We start from the raw sequence: 14,758 nt of genomic DNA, 5'->3' as shown, positions 1-14,758 counted from the left end.
GCACAAATCCCAAGCTACATTTTAATATCACCTGGTATATGTGTTTTCTTGCAAAGAGCCCAGCCCACCCTGGTCACATATTTCTGGGTTTGGGCCCAGAGGTGAAGAGGAAGTGGCCATCTTCCTAAATGGGGGTAAGAATAAAAGGGAGAATCATGGATATGGTACATCACTGGTCATCTGTAGTTAGCTGTCTTTTAGTTTTGCTTTTTGTTACAAGGGCTGGTTCATTTGAAGGATGAATTGTGAATTGTTATTTGGATACTCCATATTTTGCATTCAAGGGTTTAATCTTTAACCTCCCTGACATTTCTATGGTAAAAGGGATGGGGATTATGTTCCATTCTTTCACAAACGGGATGTCCCTGCAGCCTTAGCTTTCAAGATAGGAACCAATCCTTGGAGTTCACCAGAACAAACTTACTTTAAGTACCTTCCTTTATCCTCTAACACTTGGATTTATGTCAAGGTGCCTAGCCCCCTCCCCACAGGTACCAATCAAATCCCTCCCTTCCCCATTTGATGACCCAAAAGATATCCCAGGAAGCAGATGGCTCACATCTTCATGCTTCTCCATGAATTTCTAATCCCAAGGGAAGCTTTCGTTTTGAGTTCATTTGCTTATCACAACCTAGAGGCCTACTTCCCATATCCAATGATTATGGTTACCAATGGCAAAAAGGTGGTGGATAGGGGGATAGTTTAAGCGTTTTCCCATTACAAAGGACATTTGGGGGGGTGGGGGATGGGGAAGAGAGGTTAAAGGGAACTGAGCCAGGTTCCTTAATGCTCCAAAAGAATTTAGATTTATTGAATCAACAGACCAGGTTGATGGCTTATCGTATAAACATTTTGCAGTGAATTAATCTTCACTATACCTAACCCCTAACTACTACTACCACATGAATAAAATACTTTCTAAGTTACAAGCCAATGTATCAGATTACTTGCTGTAGTGGGAAGAAAACTATCTTTACATGTATTTAAATTTTTAAATTACTATTGAAAATTTAAATAAGGAGTCAAAACTTTTTCAACTGGGGAAAAAATTGGCTATAATCAAGATTGAAAGACATGCATAACACAACACAATTGGCCAAGTTTCTTTAACGTGTGCACTTTTATTTGAACTGGTCTTAAGTCAGTGTACAGGTAAAGCTCCTCCCCTCCCCCAAGTACTGGCACCAATCTCAAAACTCGGCGGGAGACTTGTTAAGTCTGCATTCACATCTATGTTGGGGGCAGGGAGGGAATTTAGGGGGCCATTCTTTATGGCTCTGACAATTAAAAAAAAAGGAACAAGTATTAAGGCGGAAGATACAAAAAGTTTTTTTGTTTGTTTTAAAGGATTACATAATTTACATGTAAAGCAATACTAGTACCTTCCCTCCTCCCCCCCCCTCCCCGCCTGGATTTTTAAGTAGCTCCTTTGCTCTGTGTGTAAGAGCAGGACAGCCTTCATAGAGGCAAGTAACTCTGTAACAATGCATTATACAATATTTGGAATGACTTAAAAAAAAAAAACAAATGTACAATCAGAGTCCTGAAGACGCACTGTAGAACTTTGGGGATGTTTGCCTCCAACATACTTAGACTGCTCATCACCTTCACCGTTCCAGTTTTTAAATCCTGAGTCAAGCGCCAAAAAAACAAAACAAAAACAAAAACAAAAAAAAAAAAAACAAATAAAGCCATGCCAATCTCATCTCTTTTGGGCAATTATCATGTCACACCCTTTGAAAAAACCAACCAAAAAAAAAAAAAAAAAAAACACAAACAGTCCATTTAGAAGCATTTGCGGTGGACAATGGAGGGCCCAGATTCATCATACTCCTGCTTGCTGATCCACATCTGCTGGAAGGTGGAAAGAGAGGCCAGGATGGAACCTCCAATCCAGACAGAGTATTTGCGCTCAGGTGGGGCAATGATCTATAGTTTAAAAAAAAAGAGGGAAGAGATACCACATTAATTCCCAATAGAACCAAGTCACTTCAGAACACACATCAATTCTGACAAGCCAATTAAAACCCTTTAAGACGATGCTCTGAACATGGCAGAGACAAATAAGGAACAGATCTAAGCAATTCAATTTTGATTTCCAAAATAATTGTTCAGCATTTACTAAGCACCAGCCTATCCTAAAGCAGTTCCTAACCAACTCACCTTGATTTTCATTGTGCTGGGGGCTAGGGCTGTAATCTCCTTTTGCATCCTGTCAGCAATGCCTGGGTACATGGTGGTACCACCAGACAATACGGTGTTAGCATACAGATCCTTACGGATGTCAACATCACACTTCATGATGGAGTTGAAGGTAGTTTCATGGATTCCACATGATTCCATACCTACATAGGGAAGGAAAAGAAGCAAATGAAATAAAAAAAAAAAAAAAGCCATTTCTTCCTTTGATTCACGAATCCTGTTGTAAATAATGGATGTTTTTAGAGAAAAAACCCTTACCTAAGAAAGATGGTTGGAAGAGAGCTTCTGGGCATCGGAACCGCTCATTGCCAATGGTGATAACCTGACCATCAGGAAGCTCGTAGCTCTTTTCCAGAGAGGAGCTAGATGCAGCAGTGGCCATCTCCTGTTCAAAGTCTAGGGCGACATAACACAGCTTCTCCTTGATGTCACGTACAATTTCCCTCTCAGCTGTGGTAGTGAAGCTGTACCCTCTCTCGGTCAGGATCTTCATGAGGTAGTCCGTCAGATCACGGCCAGCCAGATCCAGACGGAGGATGGCATGGGGAAGGGCATAACCTTCATAGATGGGCACAGTGTGGGTCACACCATCACCGGAGTCCATCACAATACCAGTGGTACGACCAGAGGCATACAGGGACAGCACAGCCTGGATGGCAACGTACATGGCTGGGGTGTTGAAGGTCTCAAACATAATCTGGAAATAGAGAAGGCAATTGAGCCGAGTGCAGTAAACGCTACAAAATTTATACAGCAAGGTTATGGATAATCATGCAGGTGTGCAACACATTTGTAGGTTTGTAAGTATCCTGAAGTAAAAACAAAAAAATTTTAACTGTTGTTCTAAGATCCACACGTTGTTATCTTAGAGATATACCAGCTTATGGCAAAAGTTTAGATTTTTAGAAGTCACCCAAGACAAGTGAACTGTTAGTACCTAGACAAACAATTCAAATTGCTAGTGAAAAAAAATAAAGCCAGTTCAGAAAAAGCAAACAGAACCTGTAGATATCCAAAGAGAAGACTCAGGTCAGAGAAGAAAAACCCTATAGATAATGGCAAAGAAAAAAAGGGAAGAGAAGAGAAAGGTGAAGCAGGGTATAAAAGAATAGTAAATAGATGAAGTTGACATGGCTTTAAAAATTATGGTACCCCAAGAAGTCCACAAACCTGAGTCATCTTTTCTCTGTTGGCTTTGGGGTTCAGGGGAGCTTCTGTGAGCAGCACAGGGTGCTCCTCAGGAGCCACACGGAGCTCATTGTAGAAAGTGTGATGCCAGATCTTCTCCATGTCATCCCAGTTGGTGACAATACCATGTTCAATGGGATACTTCAGGGTCAGAATACCTCTCTTGCTCTGGGCCTCATCCCCCACATAGCTATCTTTCTGGCCCATGCCCACCATCACACCCTGCAGAGGAAAGAAAGGCAATTGTCAGTCTCATCCTACCAGTAATATTTATAATTTGTATTTGTGAATGTTCTACATTTTTAGTGCTTAAAGTTATGTCAGAAATTCAAGTCTCATTTTACAAATAACCAAATTAAAAAACAACTTGCTAAAATTTACAGGGTCATATGCAATAAATCTTGGGAGTTTAAATCTCATATAGTCACATTAATGTATGAAATTAGGCTCAGGTTAATGCCACCTGACCTGTTGCTATCTCCAAGCACAAGTGTTTTAATGTTATCAAACCATTTCCACAAATGTTCTAGGCTCTTTGAAAGAAAATCCCTTCAATATCCTTCCAATCAGCTCAGCAAGGGTTAAGATTTTTGCCAAAATACCTCATAAGCTGTGTTATGCATACCTGATGTCTGGGGCGCCCAACAATGGAAGGGAACACAGCCCGAGGGGCATCGTCTCCTGCAAAGCCAGCTTTGCACATTCCGGAGCCATTGTCAACAACGAGAGCAGCAATATCATCATCCATGGCGAACTGTTGAGAAAAACAGTATAAGGGTTACAATTTTTTAATCCAAGTTTAATTCAAATACTCTGGGTCTTTTGAAAGCCAAAATTACAAAAAAAGGCAATCCACACTTAAGGTAGCAGCCAAGAAGTTAAAGTGCAGACTCTTTCATCCTATTCTTAAAGAGATGCTGTGGTGCAGGGTATGGTGATGACCAAGCAGATTGGAGGGACCACTCCCCACCCCGCTTCCTTCTCAGCTTCCTGTCAATTGAATGCACCTCTTCTCTTTAGCCGCTAGGGGGAGTGCCTGCTTGCATTTTTCGCCTTAGAGATTTGGGACAAAGGAAGTCCCAGCTCTCTTGCCTCTCATTATTACCATAAAAGGCAATGGTAAGAGGCAGCTTTGCAGAAGTCAGTGGTGCGGCAGGAAGCCAGGTTTCTCCCCCCCCTTTCTTTTAAAGGGAGACTCGATTAAAAAAGGAGAAGCCACTCCCCCTTGCTCCCTCCTCCCCCTGGCCTTTTTCAAATGAGGCATGGTGGTGTGGCCACACCCAGATCAGTCTCCACTCCCTACCCCACCCACCCCTGCCAGACGTTAGCAGCAGGGATGGGTCTGGAAGCCACGCTTATGCAAGCGGCTCCAGAGACCAGGGTGGTGCTCCTGGCGCTCGGCAGGAGCAGAAGTTCAAAAGGGGAAGTTACTCACACCCCCATCACCCCTGAGATTTAGGGAAGAAACTCATCCGGGATAGGTCCCCACCCAGTTCTGGGAAAATCAAGCCTCAGGAAAAGTGGGGAGTCATTCAAAGCCAATTAAGGCTTGCTTAAGCCAAGTCTCTCCAATCATTAGGCCAAGGGGGCATAAAAATCCCTTTTCCTTCCCCCCTAAAGCATTAAAGATTATTTTAGGAAAGGGATCGTTAATTATCTGCTTCACAGCACCAGTTAAGAATAAAAATCAAGATACTGTTTCAAATGACAGTCTTCCCCCTCTTTAAAAAAAATTTCCCCTTTTTAGGGAAAGGATGCAATAATCAAAGTAGCACCTTTGGCACTTGGGTTTGCAAAAGCTAAAGACTTTCACTTTTCTACAAACTCGTATCAGCATCGTGAGCTGGCTGCAAAATAGAACCTAGTTCACTTTCCCCGCACCCACCGCGGAAAGGAGATACTCCCACTCCCGCAGAGCCAGGGCCGTCCCCACCCCCCTACACTTTGTAGCTTCCGCTCTATAACCTGTTAATCCACCCCACGCCCTTCTCAGGCCCGGCCACTACTGGGCCCAGACTTGAGACAAAGACCCTTAATTCATTCCCCCGCCTTTGAATGAAAAGTGGAGGGAGGAACCGGAACCTCCTCTCCCTCCCCCCGTAAAGCACTATGCCCACCGCCTTCTCTGCCCCCTGCAAAGCAGGAGCAGCTACAATAAAGAAAGCTCAGGTCACACCCTGGAAACCTTACTCCCGCCTCCTCGGCGGTTAAAGCTCCTCTTCCCCATCCCCCCTCCCTTCTGCCTGGGTTCCTTTTTTCCCGCCGCCCCCGCCCTTTACAACTTCTTCCAACCCCACCCGCGCCTAGAGGCGCCCTCGCTCAGCCGGTTGGATGGGGTTCAAGCCCCAACCTTACTCTGTCCTACGCCAAACACATTAAGCCTTCCCCATTATTGAGTACTAACCATCCTGGGCCCGCCAGACCCCATTATTCCAAACGCTGAGTTTAAATCCTCTTACTCCGGGGCCGAAGGGAGAAAACCCGATTACGAGAGCCCGGGAACAGGCGGCAATTACTCTACAAGGCCCGCCAAAAAAAGCTCAAACCAACACCTAAAACCAACTTCCCGAAACGGTAACCCCACACCCCCACGCCCACGCCGCCCAAGGCCGAGGGGCGATGGTTGAGCAACCAAGAAATTGCCTTCTCAATATGCAAAAAGATCTACGATTATCAGAACCCCTAAAATTCCATCGAGTTTTTGCAAGTTTCTCCCTCCCAACCCCCTCCGAAAAAAATATACTTCCCTAAAGAAATCTTGCAGCGACTGACAAACGCCTGTCACTCCACCCTTTAGAAGGTTTTGGAGTAGGAAAAAGGCAAAAAGAAATGCGTATCCAAAAGATATTAAGGATGAAGGTAGAGAAGGTTCTCGCAGGTTCTTACCTTTGAAGTGGCAAGTTTAAACCCTTAAGAGAGAGGAGGTGGTGCCGCACCTGGAGGCAGGGGGGAGGCAAGTGCACGCTGGGTGGAAGAGCTCACAGCTACTCCAGCGCGCTCGCGCTCTGGGTTTTATGGGACGCGCGAGCTCCCCGCTCGAGCCATAAAAGGTAACTTTCGGAACGGTGCGCTCTGATTGGCCCGGGGTCGCTCACTCACGAGCCTCTTTGCACATTGCAGCATTTTTTTTCTTCTCTCCTCCTTTTGCAAAAAAAAAAAAAAAAAAAAAAAAGACTGAGAGAAAAGAGGGAGGGAGAGTTTTTTTTTCAGCTTTTGCTCTCTATGGGCGCTTCTCTGGCTTCAACCTTTTTTTGCTTGGTCTGAAGCTCTGAATATCAGTGCCATAGCAATGCAGGGCTGATTCTTAACAAAACATGGATGGGAGGACAGCTTTATTTTACAGCGTGTCAGTGTATATGTGTGCTTTTTTTCCAACCTTGTCAGAAAAATCTTCTGATATTCAACCCCCCTTCACTTCATCGCGCTATTGCTGGGCCCTCGTTCTGGGCAGAGGAGGGGTGATGTAGACATGCTTTCTATTTCTCCCTCTTTCTTTAAATGTAATCTGTGCACCCCACGATGAATCCTCAGAGTTTTCCACAGAGATGCCTTTTCACATGATGGTGAAAGGCTCAGACCCCCACCCAGCCAGGGCCAGGAAATGCAAAACTCCCAAGGAGGGCTCCCCTCTCTAGCTCCCACCAACAATAGTGCCTATGAGTCATTCTCCCAACTTGGAATTCTTCTGCTCGAGGTCGGTTTGTAATCACACCCAGAACGTTGCTGTTTGCATAGGCTGTTGCTCTGGTTTCCCAAGCCGGACCCGGTGCTGGGAGCGGAACCTCGAGATTTCCACAAGCTCTCTCTTTCCCCTGTGCCAAAATCTTATGATTCGCGAGTTTAGAGGTCTGGGTGCTCTCCGCCCCCTATATTCATTCACTTCTTCACCCCTCGAACCTGTCCCCTCAATTCTGATTCTCCGAAAAGTGCGTGTTTTCCTGACCTCTGGGATAATAGGACAAAATGTCGGTTTTCTTTTTACGGGGGGCTGAGGGGGTGGAAGGGCGCCAAACTGTACATTTCGGGTGATTTAATATAAAGGTATGTATATGTCCAAGCGGAGTTTGAGGGGGGGCTTTTAAAGTTGCTAAACGCAAAGGAGTGGGTTGAAGACTTGAGAAATAGAGCCGTGTTTCCTTAAAAGAAAAAACATGCTTCAAAAAGGTTATAATTTTGTATATTGTGTATATGCGTGTGTGTCCACACATCTACAATCCCCCATTCATTTATGGACCACGAGAACCAATGGTGAGGACAAAGGTAACGTCAGGAAAGCAGGCTGGGTGTTAAAAATCCGGGGCAGACAGAAGAGCAGGTTGTTTGGCCTTATAAGGGTGTTAAGCTGCTGTTTCAAGATAAAAACTGCGTTTTGGTAAACACAGGGCAAAGTTCTCTTACCTCTAGGGGCCCAGTAAATAACATTTACACAAAAAGTAGCCCCTACCACCTCCCAGAAAGCTGAGGCAGCTTTGGCTGACCCAAACTTAATTCATTTTTTCTCAACTTGGACTCTGCCATGAAGCTTGGATTTCTCACTGGGGTGGGGGTGGGGCTGGACCCATACACAGACACCTGAAGCCGGGCCTTAGCCACAGCCTGTCCCCTCCCCCTTCCTCTTCCTCTTCCCCTTCTGGCTCTCAGAGTGACTGGGAGAGGGCTGGCCTCCCTAAGACTTGATTTTTCTTTCTGTCCCCTTTCTCCCCTGCTATATTAAACTGCATTGCTTTCTGGACTCTGGAAGGTCTGTCTTGAAATCACAAAATCCCAGGATCAGAGAAGATTGTGAAAAGGGGGCATTTTCACCCCCACCCCTCACCCCCCAGATTATGCTAGGGTTAACTTTAAGGAAAAAAAAAAAAAAAAGCATAAAACTAATCCCTCCCACCACCTTTCAGTATTAGCCCTGCTGGAAGCTAAGAACATTTGCAAGGGAACTGGACTGATTCGGAGGCAGTTCTTTTTCAAAAGAAAGTTGAGGTGCAGGATGGAATCCCAGCCAAAATCATCCCCAGGGTCATTAACCTCTGACCCGGGACCCACTCTGCAGGGCTGTGCTCCTGGGTCTGGGTGGAGGGTTGGTTTGCACGGAGAGAGCTGGAAGGCTTCTAGCTCAGTTTGATCCGCCCACAATATCTATGCAGCTTAGTGAGCCATCTGGAAGGTAATAAACTTCTTGGGGAAACTCAGTGTGCCAGAGAGAAGACTGTGGGGAAATATTGTAGGAGAGACTGGGGACATAGAGACCAACTGTCCCCTAAAAGAACTCCCTCTTCTTTCAGAGAATAAAATGGATCAAAGATTCAGAGCTTGGAAGGGGCCTTGAGAGCCCTCTGAGTCCTGCCCACCCCCCTTTTTACAGATGAGAAGACAGAAGCACTGTAAGGTATTAAGTGTCCGAGATGAGATTTGAGCTCATATCTTCTTCAAGCTAAATCCAGTGACTACTAGACCATGCTTCCTAGAGATGGGGGAGGGAAGCACTCTGTGTGTATCCATGGGTGTCTATGTACACAGTGTGGGCATATATGTATTGCACGCATGTAAGTCTGTATACACAAGCATTGTGTACATACATACACATGTCTATATAAATACATTATATAAATCTGTACACATGCAAATACAGGTATGTGTATGTGCACACATGTACATATACATATTGGGATATACATGCATTGTTCAAATCACATACAGGCCCATATGCATGCATGCTCACACGTACCAGTGCATACATGCATGTGTGTAAATCTGCAAGCACATATACAGGTATGATATGCATATGTAGGTATTGTGTACAAACATGTAGACATGCACATATTGATGCATGTGAATTTGTGTGCTATATAAGCAGTATGTGTGAATATGCACACATCAGCGTACATATATATGTATAAATTGGAATACACACATGTATAAGGCATTGGTGCATATTAGTGCATACGTACATGTGAATCCGTACATGCAGATATAGATATATGTGTGTATATACATATTTGTTTTCTAGGGGAGGGGGAAGGGAAGGAAGAAGGGAGAAAATTTTGGAAAACAAAGTTTTGCAAGGGTGAATGTTAAAAACTATCTTTGCACATAATTTGTTTTTTTTTTTTTAATTTTTATTTAATAATTACTTTATATTGACACTCGTTTCTGTTCCGATTTTTTTTTTTCCCTCCCTCCCTCCACCCCCTCCCCTAGATGGCAAGCAGTCCTTTATATGTTGGATATGTTGCAGTATATCCTAGATACAATATATGTTTGCAGAATCGAACAGTTCTCTTGTTTTGCACATAATTTGAAAAATAAAAAGTCATTGTTATTTTTTAAATGGATATTTGTTCAGTTGAATACTTCATCTTCAGGACTTTAGGCTTTTGGATTTGAATCCCAACTCCCTACCTGTTGTGTGTGTGTCAGTGACCTTGGGACAAATCAAGTAAACCTTCAAAGCCTTTATTTCAGCTTCTTAAAATGAGGTCCTTTTAGTACAAATCTCACAGGTGGTTTTGAGCTGAAATGAGAGATTATATATAAAGAATTTTGCATATTTTAAAACACTTTATGCTAGTTATTATTAAAAATCAAACACAAGCGTTTTGTCCTTCAGAATAACCATTTCACTTCTCTCACTCCCCAGTACAAACAAACTCTGGTTCTCACTGCCTTCTCAGGCAGATCTTAACAGCATACTCCTCCCTGGGCCCCAAACCTGACAATTAGTTCTTAGCTTGACTGAGACAGGAAGAGAAAGGGGGTCTGATCCTAGCCTCAAAGTCTACAGCGAATCCATCCCCTCCTGATCTGCAGAAGACCAGGAAGTGCTGAAAGATATGTCCCTCCTGAATCCCTTAGACAAACTGGGGGAACATTTTCTCACTTATTTCTCTTATGTCACTTCTTTTCCCTATCAGGGCTCATCTTTGATATTGATTATGTGTTAAGTGATTGCAAGGGATAATGTCGTGTAGAAATTATCCTGGCATGGATTCTGTCAATGCGAAGTTATTATTAAATAAAATAAAATTTATTATAAAAAAATAAAAAAAAAAAAAAAAGATATTGATTATGTGTTGTTCTTCAGTTATTTTCAATTGTATCCAATTCTTCATGACCACGTTTGGGACTTTTTTGGCCAAAAAAAAAAAAAAAAAAAAAAAAAGCTTTGCTATTTCCTTCTCCGGCTCATTTTATAGATGAGAAAACTGAGGCAAACGCGATGAAGTGACTTGGCCAGGGTCACACAGCTAGTAAGTACTGAGGTCAGATTGAACTCAGGAAGAGGAGTCTTTCTGACTGTAGACCTGGTACTCTATCCACTATGCCATCTAACTAGGGAAATAATACGTATTAGTCAGACCATATAGAAGAGATAGGAATAGATAGAAGGTAACTGTAGAAGAGATTGTATTGTATATTGGATTTAACTTTTTTTTTTTTACCATGTTTAACATATATTGGATTGCTTGCCATCTAGAGGAGGGGATGGAGAATAAAGGGGAGAAAAATTGGAACACAAGGTTTTGCAAAGGTTAATATTGGAAAATTGTTCATGCATATGTTTTGAAAATAAAAAGCTTTAATAAAAATAAAATTTAAAAAGAGATTATATTGGCCTGGACAACTCACCTAGTTTCAATTTGTTACTGTTTCCTCACTTGTAAATGGAAATAACAGCATCTACTTTCCAATGTTTTCAGGAGTAAGCTCAATGGAAATGAGCTTTATTTATTGTCTCCCAGGGTTGTTGGGGATAACATGAGATATACATATTATATAACCTGTTATAATTGTTATGAAGAGCTTAGTCCAATAGGCATTATATAAGTGTTAACTTTTACTTTTATCAGTATTAAACAATGAGAGCTTAAACTAGAGTGGTAGTTGGATGAGAGAAAAGAAGGGGATGTATGTAAGAACTATTGTAAAGAAAGAAGTTACAAAATTTAGCAATATGTTGTATTTGTTGCAATATGTTGTAATCAGAGGACTCAATGACACAGAGATTTCAAATCTAGATGCCTGGAAAAATAGTGGTATCCTTGACAGTAAAAAGGAAGTTCATCTATTAGGAGGTAGAGGGTAGCAGTAGGAGATCTCTTTAGGACATGTTGAATTTCAGATGTCTAAAGGACGTCTTGTCCAAGGTACTCAATTTGGGATTGGGAATGGTAGAGTGAAACTCGGGAGAGAGATTGATTAGAGCCAAATAAATACATTTGAGAGTTATCTGTGTTGGGAGGATAATTGAACCTAGAGAAGTTAATGAGTTTAAGGAGGTATTATAAAAAAAAGAAGAGAGAACAGGGGAATGACTGAGGGGATATCTATGGTTAGTGACTAACATGGAATAAGATGTAGCAAAAGAGACTGAGAAGGGGTGAACAGGTAGGAGTCGCCGTGATTCTTGGATGATACCTCTATTGCATCGCCACAAAGGACCACCCAAACAAAGCCTGCTGACATCAAAGAAGGCACTAGAAGTCATAGAGCAAAGCTTCTGGCCTAGCTCAAAAGAAACATGAGATACATAAATTTAGAGTCATCTCCACTCCAGATGTTCAGATGCAGGGACAGCTAGGTGGCGCAGTGGATAGAACACCAGCCCTGAAGTCAGGAGGATGGGAGTTCAAATCTGACCTCAGACACTTAACATTTCCTAGCTGTGTGACCCTGGTCAAGTCACTTAATCCCAATTGCCTCAGCAAAAAAAAAAAAAAAAACAAATGTTCAGATGGAGCATTGGTGTCCAAGCTGCTTTAGAGCCTTCTGAGCTCTTATTAGTCACAATCAGGCATACTGTCCCTTGACCCCCAACAAAGTGATGTCAATTTGGTTCTCTCCAAGTAATCCAATATATGTTAAACAGTAAAAAAATTTGTTAAATCCAGTATAGGCATACATAATATCGAATTATCTTGCTGCACAAGAAAAATCAAATCAAAAAGGGAAAAAATTGAGAAAAATAAAAAGCAAGCAAACAATAAAAAGAGTGAAAATGCTATGTTGTCCCCATAATCCTCTCTCTGGGTGTAGATGGCTCTCCTCTTCATAAGATCATTGAAACTGGCCTAAATCATCTCATTGTTGAAAAGAGCCACATCTATCAGACTTAATCGTTGTATAATCTTTCTGTTGCTGTATATAATGACCCTGGGCAGAGCATTTCACCTATCTGCCTCAGTTCCTCAACTGTAAAATGGGACTCAAAATAGTGTAATGAGGATAAAATGAGGTAATGCTGATAAAGTACTTTGTAAATGAAAAAAAATTCTATATAAATGCTATCTGTTATAACTGGTTGATTCATTCATTGATGGACTGATGACTTTTAAAAAAGATATGATAGTATCTTGCAGGCTAGAAGGATAGGTTGTCACTAAGTTATGTAGGGCTTTAGAAGCTAAACAGTTTCTTTTTGATCCTGGAAGCAATAAAAACTCATTGGAGTTGATTGAGTAGAGGAGTCACATGGTCTGATCTTTGTTTAAGGAAAATTATCTTGGCAACAGAGGGCAGGATAGAATGGCTTGTTGAGAGGCTTGAGGCAGGGAGACCAATTAGGTAGGAGTCTTTTGCAATCATCTAGGTGAGACATGATGAGGGCCTGAACTAAGGTATTTCTTTCTGAATGGCAAGAAAGGGTCAGATGTGAAAGCAAGATTTGGCTGATCAGATATTTGGGAGCCCAGAATAAATACTGAAATTACAAACCTGGGAGAGGGAGGGTGATATGTAAGCTTCTGGTTAATTTAAGGATAACAGAAACAGTCCCTGCCCGCAAGGAGCTTGTTGTTGTGTGTCCTTTGATCTCAAAGAGGACCATGACATGCAAGTGAATTGGATCTAAGTGAGGGAGTACTGTACAAGGTAACCTGACTCACGTTTTCCTCCAGAGTCATTTGGGTCCAGTGGCCAGATATAGATCAAGATGGCTGGAGATGGCCCTGCAGGCTGTGGGAGACTAGGCCTTTTAAGGTAAGGCCTTCACCAGGTCTCAGTTTGACTGAGGTCACGCCCATTGAGTGATTAAGGCTAGATAACAGTTGAGACAAACAATGGTTTCTTTCTACCTAATCAAAAAACCTACAAAAACATATAAATAAATAAATCTGAGAGAGAAAGATCCTTCTTTTCTTTCCTCCTTCTGAACACATAGGATAGTATATATCCTTACCTACAGATGCTCTTAAAAGCCTTTTTTTTTTTTTTTCCTTTTGGATTTCTGAACCCTCCCAAGATATCTTGGGGTTTATGGGCTAAATTTCTTTCTTTCTTTCTTTTTTTCTTCTGTAATAATACTTTTTATTTTCAAAATATATGCAAAGATAGTTTAACATTCACCCTCATAAAACCCCATGTTTCAAATTTTTCTCCCTTCCTTTCTCTCCCCACCTAGAGATAGCAAGCAATCCAATATACGTTAAATATGTACAATTCTTCTATATATATTTCCACATTTATCATGCTGCACAAGAAAAATCAAAAAGTGAAAAAAATGAAAAAACAAAAAGCAAGCAAACAACAAAAAAAGGTGAAAATATATGTTGTGATCTACATTCGATCTCCACGTTTCTCTCTTTGGGTGTAGATGACTCTCTTCATCACTGAACAATTGGAACCGGTTTGAATCATCTCATTGTTGAAGAGAGCCACGTCCATCAGAATTGATCATCGTATAATCTTCTTGTTGCTGTGTACAATGATCTCCTGGTTCTGCTCATTTCACTTAGCATTAGTTCATGTAAATCTCTCCAGGTCTGTCTGAAATCATTCTGCTGGTCGTTTCTTACAAAATAATAATATTTCATAACATTCATATATCATAATTTATTCAGCCATTCTCCAACTGATGGGCATCCACTAAGTTTGTTTCTTGACAGGGTAGATTTCTTTCTTAAAGACCAAGCCTTAGATTAAAATCACTTTCATTGACTGACTACCTGTAGATTCCAGCTGAATCCTCCTTTGGTCATTGTTTGGATCCTGATCCCTCAGATTGAATAAAGAGAGAAGGCCTAGGAAAGAGCCTTAGTCAACACTCACAACTAGCACGTGCATTATGGATAATAAGCCTGCCAGGGAGACTTTCAAATAGGTAGGAGAACCAGAAGAGAATACTATCACAAAAACCCAAATTCACCAATCCTCTTCTTTTAAGAAGAGAGGATAAACAGTGTCAAATGTAGCAAATTCAAGAAGGAAGAAGAGAAAAGACCTTCTTATTTGGCAATTAAGAGATCATCTATAACTTTTCCTAGGTTGTCTGGATAAGAAAAGGAGGAGAGATATAAAATAATAACTTGAGGGGTTGACTAGTAAATTTTTTTTAGGGTTACAGAAGACGGGTTTTTTTGAAGGCAGTAGAAAAGAA

The 14,758-nt window shown here is 41.8% G+C and overlaps 1 protein-coding gene across 2 annotated transcripts; it reads right to left on the bottom strand.

Moving 5' to 3' along the window:
• Positions 1-1,097: 1,097 nt before the first annotated feature.
• Positions 1,098-6,389, bottom strand: ACTB (actin beta). 2 transcript variants are annotated; one of them, XM_051999903.1, is made up of 6 exons: positions 6,277-6,389; positions 4,016-4,144; positions 3,373-3,612; positions 2,461-2,899; positions 2,164-2,345; positions 1,098-1,929 (listed from the first exon to the last, which is right to left on the bottom strand). In XM_051999903.1, the coding sequence occupies exons 2-6, from the start codon at positions 4,136-4,138 to the stop codon at positions 1,786-1,788; spliced, it is 1,128 nt and encodes a 375-aa protein (XP_051855863.1). In that variant the 5' UTR covers positions 4,139-4,144; positions 6,277-6,389; the 3' UTR covers positions 1,098-1,785. The 2 variants fall into 2 exon arrangements, with proteins under 2 accessions (XP_051855863.1, XP_051855872.1); XM_051999912.1 differs by lacking the exons at positions 4,016-4,144; positions 6,277-6,389 and adding an exon at positions 3,205-3,248 and having other exon boundaries at positions 3,373-3,442.
• Positions 6,390-14,758: the final 8,369 nt, after the last annotated feature.

Source organism: Antechinus flavipes, chromosome 1, assembly GCF_016432865.1.
Source record: "Antechinus flavipes isolate AdamAnt ecotype Samford, QLD, Australia chromosome 1, AdamAnt_v2, whole genome shotgun sequence".
Classification (NCBI taxonomy): Eukaryota; Metazoa; Chordata; class Mammalia; order Dasyuromorphia; family Dasyuridae; genus Antechinus; species Antechinus flavipes.
Note: the sequence above shows the minus strand (reverse complement) of the source record. Positions and strands in the feature narration are given on the sequence as shown.

Bases quoted from the DNA above. Each gene is read 5' to 3' on its own strand.
- ACTB (XM_051999903.1), bottom strand. From the start codon at position 4,138: ATGGATGATGATATTGCTGCTCTCGTTGTTGACAATGGCTCCGGAATG. The intron at 3,613-4,015 runs GTATGCATAACA...TTTCCTCTGCAG, and splicing joins TTGGGCGCCCCAGACATCAG to GGTGTGATGGTGGGCATGGG. The intron at 2,346-2,460 runs GTAAGGGTTTTT...TTCCCTATGTAG, and splicing joins CTTCCAACCATCTTTCTTAG to GTATGGAATCATGTGGAATC.